This window comes from Prionailurus bengalensis, chromosome A1 (genome assembly GCF_016509475.1).
Source record: "Prionailurus bengalensis isolate Pbe53 chromosome A1, Fcat_Pben_1.1_paternal_pri, whole genome shotgun sequence".
Lineage (NCBI taxonomy): Eukaryota > Metazoa > Chordata > Mammalia > Carnivora > Felidae > Prionailurus > Prionailurus bengalensis.
The window spans coordinates 164521326-164536880 of record NC_057343.1 but is presented as its reverse complement, the minus strand read 5'-3'; the positions used below and the strand labels follow the sequence as shown (position 1 = coordinate 164536880).

General features: G+C 37.3%; 1 protein-coding gene across 40 annotated transcripts in view; it reads right to left on the bottom strand.

Moving 5' to 3' along the window:
* Positions 1 to 15555, bottom strand: part of PAM (peptidylglycine alpha-amidating monooxygenase) — a 286547-nt gene that overhangs the window by 87850 nt on the left and 183142 nt on the right. For all 40 annotated transcript variants that reach the window (XM_043594861.1, XM_043594730.1, XM_043594826.1 and 37 more), the window contains exon 7: positions 14514 to 14597. In XM_043594861.1, coding sequence (XP_043450796.1) covers positions 14514 to 14597 — 84 coding nt within the window. The remainder of the gene's footprint in view (positions 1 to 14513; positions 14598 to 15555) is intronic.

Sequence of the window (15555 nt, the reverse complement as noted above, 5' to 3'; positions counted from 1 at the left end):
GAAATCATGACCTGAGCCAAGATTAAGAGTCTGACACTTAACTGAATATAGCACCCAGATACTCCAGGACTTTCAAAGTTTTAGTCAAAGATACTGTTTTAAATTCAATTTGAAATATAAAGCTAAAAATGTTTCTCATATAAAATGCTCTATCATGATTTTTAAAATCATTTTCGAAGTTTTTTTTTATGTATATAAAAGGTTAACCTTTCACCTCCTTTGGAATTCTTAACTCCTTTGTGCAAGATGCTCTCCACCTTCTATTTAATTTAAACCTCTAAATGCTCACGAATGATAAACAAAAAGAGGGTATGCTATGGCAACACTATCCTACTTTGTTTTGACAACAGGAACTTCATATTCTGCAAATGCAGTAATTTAACTGCAATATATGCCTTCTGAAGCTCAATCTAAAATCAGTGGCTACATTTTCCACCCAATTATCTTCCTCAACTTAAAATACTATTGTGTATTGTGCTTGGTTCTTCAGTGAAAAAAAATAATCTAAAAAATCTAATTTACATATAATTACGCATGCATGTAGTCCTTGGTATTAATTAGGGAATACACTTTGAACATTATAGCTCCTATATTTGATTTAGCATTAGTTTTCAGTAATTCAATAAATATGTTTATGTTGTAATGTGAATAAAGCAACATTTATAAAACACTTCAGAGTTGAGAGGTATAAGTGCTAAGTATACTTATACTATACTTACATATAGTATACTTATACTATAACTATACTTACATAAGGTATATAAGTGCTAAGTATCACTTCTACATTAACGAAAAAATACTGAAACCCCTTGGTGACCTGAATTATCTCTCAAAATTCCCTTAGTCCTTAAGCAAGTCTTTATACCATAACATAAAGGGTTAGTGCAGAAGGGACTGTGGTTACTGATCAGATTTTATCCTTCTTTCAGTTATTTATTACACTTAAGTTGGGGAAACAAGAATAAGAAACACTTGCAAAAAAAGATGGGGATAGACAAGTGTGAAGAGGAGAAATATTGCTGCAAGAAGAAAAATTCTTGAAAGTTTTCAAAGATAGAGAAAATAAGAATTAATTTGTAATGGGAAGAAATGCAGAGCAGGATGAAGGGTTTTCAAATTGAATGAAGAAGAGAGAAATGTTTCCATTGGCAGAAACAGGGAGGTTAGTGGGGTTTCCTCCAGGTCTAGGGAAGGGTAGATTCTATTTTTCTAACAATATTTTGTAAATATCACTAAATACTATAATTGGATCATTTTCATCAAATGCTTTATTTGTCACATATTTATTGAGGGTATCTTTTCCATTTTACAAGTAAGACAGTCAACTACCATAAAAGGGTATTAATAGTAAATGGGAAATGGAATGTGCAAATCCTAGCATATCTCTCTAAAAATTCCTCTTTTGCCAGAATTCCTAGAACATAGGAAACAAACATAAACATGCTAAGGCAATGATGGGGAGCAATGAGAGAAAGGGTTAAGGGTAGGAAACTAGCTGGAGTATGTGCAAAATGGGTAACATCCAAGGATGATGCCCTGGAGAGTGTCAGTGCCCTGAACTAGATTTCACTGAAACATAATTGCATCTCCCTATTTTTATGTGAGCCAATGGGCAAGTAACTTTATTTCTCCTCTTAATTTCTTTTGGTTAAAAAATGAAATGTTATCTGCTATTAATTTAAATAGAATTAATTAGTTGGGACTATGTAGCCCTGACCAACTTCAAGAGAGGAGTTAATAAGTATGAGTGATTATAAAGGCATGGGTTGCAAAGAGGTAAATGAAGGTAAAATATAAGCTTTTCTTCAAAAACAGAAAATAAATTCAAAATATGAAAAAGTAAATGGTATTAGGGGAAGTTTTCTTCCTAAAAAAAAGACACACTTAAGCTAAATATTACATTGTTCAATGTTAAATTGCTTTAAAAAACACATTTTAAGGGATAAAAATGTTCTGAATATATTCTTTAACAAATAAATAATACTGCAGTGTTTAATATGTCTTCTTGCAACCAAATGAATGAAAATGCAATTTCTGATTCTTAATGACCATATTTAGGTATTAAAATAAACAGCTGTCCCATGGAATGAATGAGATGAATAAGGATCATTAGTCTTCCATACTGAGGATGATTAACAAAGTGAAAACGTTAGGGAATCAGAAAGCTCACATTTATGTGAAGACATTGGCAAGAGCAAAAAAAAAAAAATATTGCAGGAGAATAGGCTTCTTTTGGATCGTTTGAGAGGTACTGAATAGTCCTAAAATCATTCCCATGACTCATATCAAGCTGCTTGTGTATAATGAAGGGTAGACAAGAACATGAAGAACATCCGATTACAGTTCTTCTGAAATCAGTGGTACTATCAAGCAACCTGATTTAGAAATATCCCTGCTGGATAAGGGAAGTGGATTACTTCATACATCAGGATGAAAGGCAGAAATGAGATGAGGTAAACGACTCCATATTCATTCAAAAAGCTCATTCCTCCTGGTTCCTAGCAGTTCAAAGGACTCTTAGAAACACTGACTCCATTATTTGTTTTATACAGTCAAGACATGAACTTTGGCTCATATACAAACTAGAAATCCAACACAAATTAAATTGTTTTGGTTTTTAATAGCATTGGACTAGTAGCTATATCACCTTAGGCAAATCACTTAACCTTTTTCAGCATCGATCCCCTTTCTGTAAAATGGAGGGGTTGGGCTAGATGATCCCTAGAGGGACATTGTTCATGCTGTGTCACCCTGAACACTCAGTCTCTGGTGTTAAAAACCAGTGCTTTAAAAACAAGTTAGTACACAACTCATAAAGGTCTATGGGTTTCACTCCTTTTTTATGACAGAAGAAAAGAAAAGTTATGGTTTTCTTTTTAACAATTCTTAACCACATTTCCATCTCTTATCTGAAAAGGCCTAAGAAGCTATGGAAATTTTGTGCAGGTGGAATGTTACCAAGTGCTTGCCAGTCATTTCTCTTTCAGAATTGGTCTCATGGTCTCTGCTTTTCTCTTACTTTCTAGTCCTTGTCACTCCATAAGCTCCACTTAAAAATAAAAATGTAAGGGATGCCTGGGTGGCTCAGTTAAGCATCTGACTCTTGATTCAGCTCAGGTCATGGTCTCATGATTCGTGAGACTGAGCCCTGCATCGGGCTCTGCGCTGACAGCATGGAGCCTGCTTGAGACTCTCTCTCTCTGCTCCTCCCCTGCCTGTTCTCTCTCTCAAAATAAATAAAAATAAACATTAAAAAAAGTAAAAGTGTAAAAACTGGGGGGAGGATATAACTTATTTTTGCTGCCCTTCAAAAGGTTCATCTAGATTAAATGTAAAGAAGGAACATTTGCACACGTATATATAGGGAGGGACATGTCCAAGGCAGTCATCTATTCACTCTAAGTGGCTTCTACTTACACCACTTTTTTTGACTTACACCAAATTTTGTGAAAACGTTAAGAATAAAAACAAACTCTCTTTTAAATTTCTAAGTGAAATCAAGAAAGTGCTAGAATAACCAGGCAGTAATTAAATGCATTTTCCTCTTTCAAAGCTTCCCATTTCTTAAGAGAATTGAGATTTAATTATACTTATTTTGGTAAATGCAAATTATTCTGCTCATGTCCCAAGTCCCCAGAGAATGCCCTGACACACCTGTAGCATGGGGGAGGGGGGAATGTAGAAGGAACTCAATTCTTACTAGAAAAATCTGAGCCTCAGCTTTTAAATTTTAGTTTGCCTCAAAATCAACTGGGCAGCTCATTAAAATTTCAAAATTCTGGGCTCCCTGGTGTGCCGGTAACATATTGTTGTCTCTCGGGAAAAATATGCTTGTGTGTACATATAAATATATTATAGTTTTTGTTAATATAAAAGATATGCAGCACATAATTCATAAATAATAATAAAATATATAATATTCTTTATTGTAAATTCCATATCACCAGTTGAATTTCACAGAATTATTTCCTTAATTTTTGCTGAACTTTTCCATAGCCGATATATAGTTGTAACTGAGGAGTAATTCAGAAAAGAATGTTTGTTGATATTCTTGGTTATTTTTTTTTTTAATTTTCTTTTTTTTTTTTTGAACGTTTATTTATTTTTGGGACAGAGAGAGACAGAGCATGAACGGGGGAGGGGCAGAGAGAGAGGGAGACACAGAATCAGAAACAGGCTCCAGGCTCTGAGCCATCAGCCCAGAGCCCGACGCGGGACTCGAACTCCCGGACCGCGAGATCGTGACCTGGCTGAAGTCGGACGCTTAACCGACTGCGCCACCCAGGCGCCCCTATATTCTTGGTTATTGAAACAACAAAGATATATGTAAGAACTGCATTTGCTTGTCAATGATGTGAGCAAAATCTTTCCTGTACCGGCTAATAGTTTTTGAATACTGGAGGAATATTTCCTCAAATTTTTTGACTATTCACAATAATCTGCATTACTGACATCTTTTCCATCATTTTTTAAAAATATGATCCAATAAAATAATTTCTCAAGCACAGATCTACAGCATTTGTCAATTACCATAATGTAATGGTTGATTTCAAGTTATCAATGTGACGTCAGTGAACACTAGGTTGCGAAGAGATGAGCAGCTAACACGCCACTTTATTTTATTTCCACCATACAGATACAATAGAAATAATAACTTGAATATCCCCAAGAGCAGTAATAGTAAAATGCGGTGAATAATTAGGAGATGATTTTTGAGTATCTATTGCCTTCATTTTTAATGATGGTTATAATTAGCAAAAGGCTCAAAAAACATGTGAAAATTAACAATTGGGTCTTGGAGTCATTATGAGGCAGCTCCAATACACCTGTGCCTCACCTCTACCTTTTATGCATCTGATTCAGTAGGTCCGGATGGAACAAGAATTTTCATTTTAAAAAGCACCCCAAGGAGATTCTGGTGCAGGTGGTCCTCAGATGAGATTTTGAGAAATCCTTAACTAGACTATGTACTTTAGAGGTAATTCTATTAAGACCTTCCAGCTAATTCCAATCCTTTTAATGAAACAGTAAGAGGAGTTCCTTTGTTTAAGTAAACAATGGGCAAAATTTTTCAAGTGTGAAAACATCTAGGGGAGGGAAGGATATGGGGCTCACTCATTCACTTGGATTGTAAATTGGAAAAACTGTTTTGTCAGGCAATTTGGTGGAATTTGTTAAGGTTTAAACACTCCACGACCCAAAAATCCCATTTCTAGATATCTACCCTGCAGAAACAATACATCGTTACCTAAAACACTGCTTACATTAAAGTTCACTGCAGCATTGCTTGTGATAGCAAAAAACTCAGAACTTAAATGTCTTTAATAGAGAGAAGGATGTATAAATTATAGTATATCTGCACAACAGAATACTAGGCAGCCATTATAAATAATGGAAGAGTTTTACATGGGCTGCTTCAGAAATATGCCCAGGGTACATTGTTAAATTAAAAACAACAGCAGATGCAGAACTGTGAAAAGTGGTCTGATTTTTGTCCAAAAGAGAAAAAGTGCATATATACATATCTGTGGTTTTTGTGTGTATACAAATGTTAGTTAGGATAAGCATATGAAAAGTAGGCAGATCTAAATGATACTTACCTGAAGGTGGGTGTCCAGCGAGAAAGGGAGGTACAAGTGAAGAGGGTATTATAGATTTTTTTCTTTGCCATCTATATACCTTTTCTTCGACAGCTTTATTGAGATATAATTCATATGCCACACAATTCACCTTTTTAAAGTGTATAATTCAACAGTTTTTAGTATATTCATAGAGATGTACAACCCTCACCTCATATCACAGGTTTTTTGAAGAGTAAGGCATTGTGAGGGAGTTTTTACTTTTCTTTTTAATATTTTTCTGTATTTTCCAAAAGATGAAAAATAAAGTTTGGGTGAGATTATTTTAATGGGAAAATATTCAAATATATCCAGAGTCCTCCAATCTTGTTAGTATTTCAACTGATAACTCAATATTAGGGAATAGGTTTCTTTGTTCTAATAGAACTTTTTGCAATTCTGAAATCTGAAAAGCTCTGGAAGCCTAAAGAGTTTTTTAATAATGTTTGGCAGCAAAATCTGGGCTGAACGGATGCGATGCTATTTACGTCTTTATTTATGCCTTGTAGTGTGACTATTTGAATATCTTGCTATAGGAATATCAGCATATTTGATGAGAGATGGTGCCTCAGCCTCCCAAAGGTGACATAATGTAATACATGGATTATGAGCTTAAGCACCTTTCTATCAGGTTTACAGTCCTTACTTCCAAACCACGTGGCCCAAAGCACCTGAGTAAAAGTTTGTACTTTTATCAAGTAATAAAAGAGAAATAAAGAGTAGAAGTTGGGGGGTGCCTGGGTAGCTCAGTCAGTTAAGCCTCTGACTCTTGATCTCAGCTTAGTTCATGATCTCACAGTTTGTGAAATCGAGCCCGGAATCAGGCTCTGCACTGACAGCACGGAGCCTGCTTGGATTCTGTCTCTCCCTTGCTTTCTGCCCTCTCCTTGCGAGGGTGCACATATGTGCGTGTGCATGGGCTCTCTTACTCTCCATAAACAAATAAATAAACTTTAAAAAAAGTAGGAGCTGGGGAGGGAAGAAAGGAGACTTGCTGAATGGCATGGGTATCACAGCCTTGAAAGAGAAAAGGGCAAAGTGCAGCCTTCCGGAGCCACATTTCTGTATCTACTGAAGGTACGCTTGCTTAAGCAGGGGTGCTGTTGCTGGTGTTGAGAGTTTGGGCACATTATGTGCACTCTGGAATAAAAGACCATGGTGAGAACGAACCTCCTATATTCTGGAAGGGGATTAGGCTTTCTGGACTACGTGCACTAATGGTCCTATTCAGGGAAGGCCAGGCTGAGGACTAGAAAGCTGCCATCTAGGTCTCTCTGTCAGTGAAAAGGCCCATGGCTTTCAGGCATCTGGGGGGTGGGGAGGGGCTGGGGGTGAGGAGAAGCATGAACAACAGTCTCCACATTTGCAATTTCAAAGGAGGTTAGTTAACTATAGAACGTAATCCAAACCAATGGAAAATACTTGGCTTTAAACACCCCACCTATAGTATCCCTCACTTTGTAGAGAAGTAAAGTCAAGCGTGGGTGTATCTTCCTGGAGAGAGTGCAGGAGGAAGCCTCTGAGAGAGATTTAGAGAAGACAACAGAGGAAGCAGTGGGGTGTGACCTTCCCTGCTGTTATCCAGGACCCAGGTACCAGGGAGTCAAGAGCACTCTCATGCTTCCACTGAAGTCAGAGTAGTCTGCTTTACACTGGAATGAAATAATTTTAAGTGTCGCTGCCCTGCCACTGATCTATACTCCATCTTGTTCAAAAATGCATTAGCAAGGGATTTTTCCTGTGCTCACAATTTCAAAGCTTTTTCTGATAGCTTCCTGGCAGTAGTCTTGTAAGAGGCAGAGATGCAGCAGAAGTCACAGTGGAATTAGAATTCCTCGAGAGCCCTCTCTTTTCCCTTCTGCCTGCCATTGATTCCTTCATGCTCGTTCTACTGTTCCTGCAGTGGTGGTGAGACGGGGATCCCCAGGGTGTGCATGTGGATGAGTGTGACGTGTGAATGTGTGAACTCACATCCTATGTCCAAGAATACCCACCTCCCCTGAACTAAGCTGCTCAGAAGCCACACCTAACGGATCATAGGATGGAATAAGACAAAGAAGGCAAGTAGAAATCAAATCTGAAGGTCACCAAGTTCAGGCACTAGTGTTCTCATGATTTTGTTCAGAAAGTTCCTTTTAAAGGCTTTAAATCTGAGTCTGTTTATTCTAAATTTGGAAACAATTACATGAAACTTAGTCACCTGGATTTCATATCTAATGCATCAATTTAGAACAACGGAGCACAATGTCTATAAGAAATCAATCTCTGGGGCACCTGGGTGGCTCAGTCGGTTAAGCTTCTGACTTTGGCTCAGGTCATGATCTCACGATTTGTGAGTTTGAGCCCCGCGTCGGGTTCTGTGCTGACAGCTCAGAGCCTGGAGCCTGCTTTGGATTCTGTGTCTCCCTCACTCTCTGCCTCTCCCCCTCCCCTCAAAATAAATGAACATTTAAAAAACTCTTTAAAAATATCAATCTCTTTCTAAACTGGGTATGGTCTTACCTGCTTATCAATCCCCTCTCTCACCACCTGAGAGGACTCTGTACTGACTCATGTGATTATAGCTATTGTTTTATTTTTATTTTTTGCCATTGGATGGTGACCTACATGAAGGCAGATTTTTGAGCCTACTCATCTTTACTTCCACGCAGTGCTCCGTGGGAATTAAAATGAGTTGAAGTGGTAGCTTGACAAAGAGGAACACACAGAAAATACAGAAAAGCAGATAGAAGGAGGCAACAAGCCCAAAAACACAGAAAAACTCCATATATTCAATTTTAAGGGAAATCATTGTGCAGTCGTTGACGTTTAGAACGATATCCCAAAATTACAAAGAAAAGAGGGATGGGGATAGGGAGGGAAACTAACAGCTGTGTTGGACACAACTATACATTTAACATCTACCACCTATTTTAATTTGAAAAGACATGTAATATATTTGGGAACGATTTCTGTCCAAAATATTTTATAATTATAATACTTACAGAGCTAAAACCTTGGCTTTCTAAAAAACTTGGCTATTAAAAATGATTTCTTCTTTAAGGGTTCTAACTGGAATTTTATGATCTGATTTTACTTATAACCCCAGAAATCTAGAGACTAAATTTCTGAGAGCTCACAGAAAAGAGAGTTGAAAACAGGTACCTCAGGTTTCAATCATCTCATTTAGAGTACAAGTATTAAACACCCCTCTAAAGGAAAATGAATCTTTTAGCTATATTCCAAGGAACATGCAAAAATGTATGTGGATTTTGAGAGCTGTGATGAAGGGGTAAAAGCAAGCCCTAGATACGTATGTGTGTTTGGGGCGAGGGTGTGGGAAGGGCTCTGTATCCTTGACAGTTTTCCTATCAGCAACAAGAGCTGAAGGGACAGTAAGTAGTTGGAAAGTAAGACAGTTTGGAAATTCTGCCACACAAAGATAGTCAGAACTTCTGCACTTGGGCAGAGGTTCTCATCTCCATTTTAAGGATATCCGTTCCAACTTCAGTTAGTGAGTGAGCAAGTTTTCCAATTTGAGAAATGAGTTACTGCTGGAAACTAGCAAGCTAATGCCGATAATTCTGGAAAGGAGAGGCCAGTTTCTTAAGATTCCCCTAGGCCAAAGCATCCAGAAGATGTGCCAAATTTCTACAGCAATCTCAGGATAATTTTCTTCTTGGAACAAGACATTATTGAAAAAAACTTGTCAAGAAAGAAAAAAGAGGAGGAATCTCTATTTCCTATTATTCTAATTCCCTTGAGGGCAGGGACTGTCTTGTAGTTTATCTTCTTATAAATGAACTATGAATAACAACAAATGCTGTGGAGAACAGAAAACAGCATAACCAGGAAACTTCTAGTAGCTTAGTTCTGGGTCTAAATACAACAAGACATTATAACACCCCTGAAAAGTAACCAACACACCCTTTATATTATAGGCAACTACGACAAAAGGTTGCATTCAGGGCAATTTATTGTCACTTTGAAGCCTTTTTTTATAGGGACTATAATGATACTAGCTAATATTTATTGAGCACTTACGAGGTACCTTTCTATAAACCATTATGATCCCATTTTATAGATGAGGGGGCAGAGAGGCTTAGAAAGTTTGTGAGGGTAACAAAACAAGCAAGTGCTATTGCCAGGCCATCTGGTCTTGGAGTCTAAACACCTAACCCCTGAATGCTATTGCTTATGCAGGATATTCGTTTCTTTTTGTTGTTGTTGTTTTTTAATTTTTAAGCAATATCCACATTCATCATGGGGCTCGAACTCACAACCCCAACATCGAGAATTTCATGCTCTCCCGACCGAATCAGCCAGGCTCCCTGGGACATTCATCTCTAATTATATTACATTATGTTTTCCATGGAATATTAATTTATAAAAATTAGTGAGTCTATATTTTAAAAAGAACTCATTCTGGCTTTCCGGAGCCTCAGTTCTGGGTTACCTGGGCCTCCTAAAGTCTCAATGCTTTCTTCATAAGGCTAGTGGCTTTTCCACACAGTCAAGCCTAGGACTGAAGCCTAGGTTACTGTCTGGCTGATAAGCACTCTGTTTGTGAGAATAAAGTCCTGACAAGGCTCTGTATGGTCTGGCCCTCACCTTTCACCAATGTTCTCATTTCTTGCCACTTCTGTCTTTACATTTCACACTCCAGGAGCACCAAATTACAGAAATTTCCTCATGGATGGGCTTTTCACTTCCCTGTGTCTATACACATGCTTTCACCTTTGTTTGGAACATGTCTTCCCCCTGCCCCTGCCTACCTGGGGGCTCCTGACCACCATGCAAATCCTTGCTCTGTTTCCACCTTCTAAGAAGCCTTTTCCTCTCGCTGTCCCCTGCTTTCCCAGCAAACCTGCGTGCTCTGCCCCTCCACAGCCTCAGTACTTGATATACATTTCTAGATTTGTCTATAAGTGCAGTTTTGTGCTTGTCCCTCCTGCTGGCATATACTAAACTCCTCTGGGCAGGAAGGTTAGGATACCAGCACCGCATGGGTCTGACACTGTGACTGACATGGCATTTAATAAAGATAGCTGTTTTTAAATGATGCTTTTAACAGCTTCACATTCTGTGCAATTTCCAAAACAAACAAAGACCCAAACCCAAACAAATATTTCATGTAATTCCACAGAACTCACTCTAAAATCACACTCAATTTTTCCCACTAATAGAGACCACAGTGTAAGACACACCCATCTGGCTTCTGATACTTTAAAACATTCCAATACATTTTAAAATATTTTACCTTCACTATTGGTGTTTCTATTAAAGAAAAGTTCTAGAGACCCTTAAATACAGAGAACAAACTGAGGGCTACTGGAGGAACGCTGGGTGGGGGTATGGGTTAAATGGGCGGACATTAAGGAGGGCACTTTTTGGAATGAGCACTGGGTGTAGTATGTAAGAGAGGCATCACTGGGTTCTTTCTACTCCTGAAGCCAAGGCTACACAGTACGTTAACTAACTTGAATTTAAATTTAAAAAAAGAAAAAAAAAAGTCCTAGGCTTCTCAGACGTCTAAAACATTCCCTGTAAGGATAAATACTCACACCCTGAAGCTGAACATTTTCCTATTTTTCAGGGGTGCAGTAACTTCCTTGTAGTGTTAGTCTGCTTTTGATGTATAATTTCTCTACTCAAAAATATCATAAATGGTTTCAACATAATTAGGTTCAAATCCTGACCAACACCAATATGACGATATATGTGTGTATGTGTATGTGCACATATGTGATTTTTCATCACTAGAAGATGATATAATTATTTTCTACTTCTAGGTATATCTAGATATAAGTGTGTCATCAGAACATAAAATTTTTATATAGTATAAATCACTCCTTATAGGAAATCAGGCATATAGAGGAGATTTATACTGATGCTTTTTGTCAGAAGGGCATGATTGAGAATACAGCATGCTAACTGGTAGGTATTGACAGACTTAACATATTACTTCTACTTGTGGAATTTTAAAAACTTTAAGATAATGTTATAACACTTTCAAGGAAAAAAAATAATCACACAATCCTGTCTTTCATGCTTATTGACTATTTTCTTTTTTTTTCCTTGTTCCTTATAATACTTGGAAACATGCAAGCCTACTTATGGTTTTATGTGGTCTCTATACATTTTTATGATTTATTATTTTTGTTATTATACCATTTATTTAACTAGTCCCCTATTATTAGGGACATTTGTTAACTTTCCAGTTTTTCATATTAATAGTTAATGGAGCAGAAACAACCATGGGTAGGTAGCTCATTTAAAAACAACAACTCTTTTTAGGATAAGAGCCTTGAGCAAGATTTTACTGTTCTATATAAAATGTATATAATATGATAATGTTGCTTTCCAAAACAGTGCACTAATTCAAAAAGCTCCCCAAACTGTATCACCAGATTAGTCCAAACCCTGGCAGACCTGGGTTTTATAATTCAATCTCCACACACCCCCAATTTAATAAATATAAAATGCTCTCTAGTTTTAGTGAGATTTGATATTTTCCCATGTGTTTATTTATTATTCTGAGCCATGTACCCGTGTATAGCTTAAGGCACAAAACTGTATTTAAGGCTACTGAAAAAATTACATGGTGAAATTTTTTGTTTATATTTTTATTATATTACAATAAGGCCTATGAATTATAGCACCAGTAATGCTTCTAACTCATACCTCATCTGTACCTTCTTTTAGGAAAATTGTTCTCAAAAAGGTGGAAAATGAAAAATTAGTATAAAAATTTCTGATCAGTCTCTTACCGTAAAGAATAACTATATATTTACATATTAAATATTGGAACTTTTATTCTTTGTTTAATGTTTATTTATTTTTGAGAGAGAGGCAAAGTTAAAGCAGGGGAGAGGCGGAGAGAGGGGCAGACACGGAATCTAAAGCAGGCTCCAGGCTTCGAGCTGTCAGCACAGAGAGTGATGTGGGGCTCAAACCCACAAACCGAACTGTGAGGTCAAGACCTGAGCCAAAGTCAGATGCTTAACCAACTAGGACGCCCAGGCACCCCTAAATATCAAAACTTAAATTATCCCTAGATTAAACATTAATTATAAAACAAAATTAATTCCTCACCAGTAAGAACTTAATATATATTATGACAGTAACATAGCTTAAAAACTAGTCGATATCATCCATCTTGCCTAGGGTATCATTGTGGTATCTGTTAGCATGTACTATAAAGCTAAGAGGAATTAGATTGAAAAGTGAAGTCCAGGGCTCTATAGAGGGACCGAGAGTCAGAGTGGGGGAGCGTGTGTAGGTATGACCGGATACCTTAGTTGTGGGAACAGGGAAAGCCTTCCTTTCCTTCTTGGGAAAATTATTGTCAGGTCAGTGCTTTGGAAGTCAGCAGTGGTGGCATCTGCCTGTTCCACTGACACCCACACAGTCAATTTTTAGAAGAGATAAGTTCTGTCATTGCTCAAACACATCTATTTCATTGTTTTCAACAGAATCCTCTATCAACACTACAGTTAACAACTTAAGGTTTTAGGTTCTGTTCCAAAAACAGAAAGCTATTTGCATACTATACCTCAAAGTATATTTTTAATAGAAAAACAAGTTTCATTTGGAAGGCAGGTTCATGGGCTGGTCCACAGGAGGTTGTTTAATTGATAATATGTCTGACTGCAATGTTAGCTCTAATTGAAAAATTATATACAATTTTTCTAACATTTGTTCCCAGAGAAAGACCGCATTTACTGTCCCCATCCTGAATACTGGGAATCTATGGAAACTATCACCACACGAGGCACTCTCAGCAAAGGCCCCAGAGGATAATTCATAGGTAGAGATGGACATGTACTTCAAGACTTAGTTACTGGATAGAAAGCTAATGTGTCTGGAGAGGAAAATATATCAGGTTAGTTAGCAGAAATATAACGTTAAATTAGAAAACTTGGGGCAATATGTGTAAGTCAGCAAGACATAGTGGAAAAGCTGATAAGCCAAGGAGAAGATTCCTTAATATTTACACTCCCGTGAACACTGAAGTGTGAACCTGGAAGGCAGTTGGAGTTTGACTAAATGTAGCAGAAGGAATAACAAGTACCCGTCTCTGTTGCCTTGGGAACAGGGCCCCTTCCTCATGTTAATGATTCTATAATAAGAAAAGGAGGGTTTAAATGAAGTACATAGTACAAACTTCCAGTTATAAAGTCATGGGGATTAATGTACAGCATAGGGAATATAGTCAATAATATTGTAATGACTTTGTATGGTGACAGATGGTAACTAGACTTATCATGGGGATCGTTTCATAATGTATAAAAATATTGAAACACTGTGATGAACACCTGAAACTAATCGGATATTGTATGTCAATTATACTTCAATTAAAAAAATGAAGTGCATCGTAATCATGGGCAGACCAATGAGTGTCTAGGGGGGTGTTCAGCAGTGTCAGAAGAGTGGGTGGGGTCTGTGCATTACTGCAGTGGATGATGGATGAGTTCATGAAGTGGCAAGTGTAGATTACAGAGAAAGCACTGACATGAGCCCTAGAGTCTGAGAACCTCCCTGATACTGCAAAGTATGGTGACTCACTCAATGGCTTGCCTCTAGCAATGGAAATAAATTGCTAGTCCCTATTCTTCTGACGATACTGCTTGCAAGGAGAGGATAGATAAGACAATACATTGGAAAGCAAAAGAACCATGAAGTCAGCATAAGAGAAAGAAGCATAGCAGAATAGTAGAATGTATAAGATGGCATCATTTCCAAAATAAAAGTCATTGCTTCCATCGTCTCAAATTAAAGGAAACAAAAGCAGTTTTTTTCCCAATGAGCAGAGAGTGTGGTCAATAGTTTGTACATACATTTTAAGTTTTTGTATGTATTCTATATATATATAGTATTGAAAGTTGTGCTTAGTTCCAAAATTTAAAAACTTACCTCTAAAAGCACTAATATCCCCATAGTGTACTTGTAGTACAAAGTATTTACTTCCAGTCTCTCCTCCGACTCTGAATCCAACTCCTAAAGATTTATAAAGATGATAAATTAATATTTTAGAGATGAAAGTCTAAAATGGAACTAATCTCAGGTTGCTTATCTATGAAATCCAAAGGGAAATAAAATAGCATATAACATATGAAATTATGTTATATGAAAAAGGAAATGAACCAGGCATTCACTGAAAATTTCTAATATAATCTATCATTCCTTCTACAGGCTCTGATAGGTTTCTATCCATACTTCCCATTTCAGAACCAGAGTAAACACATACACTTTAAGAGAAGAATTTACTCATTTTGAAAGAAATAGAATGAAACAAAATTCTGCCATTATTGAGTACATAACAGACATACATAAACCCACTTTCATTTTGTTTTGAATATATTCACATTCATTTTTATTTTCTGACTGAATATAGAAAACAGACTTCTTAAAAATATCTCAGGGGAAATGCTTTTATTCCCATATGAAAACAGGTATCTGTGGAAAGGTCATTGAGGAAATCAGTTATCAATTAGATTACAAAGTCCAGTGTGTCAATAAGTGCTTGGAATCTGAAGGGTTCCTAATGGTCTTACTATTAATAGAGTTTCCTAGTAAGCTTTTTAAAGGTTTTTTTTTTTTCAACGTTTATTTTGGGACAGAGAGAGACAGAGCATGAACGGGGGAGGGGCAGAGAGAGAGGGAGACACAGAATCGGAAACAGGCTCCAGGCTCTGAGCCATCAGCCCAGAGCCTGACGCGGGGCTCGAACTCACGCACCACGAGATCGTGACCTGAGCTGAAGTCGGACGCTTAACCGACTGCGCCACCCAGGCGCCCCACCTAGTAAGCTTTTTAAAAATCTACAGAGAAAATATTTACAGGTGGAGAAAAAAAATTTTTTTATCTGCTCAACCAATGAATCTTTAAAATGTCAACAAATCTATAACAGCCTTCCCCCAGCCCCCATTAGTTTGCAAACGTGTTTGGTAGCAGC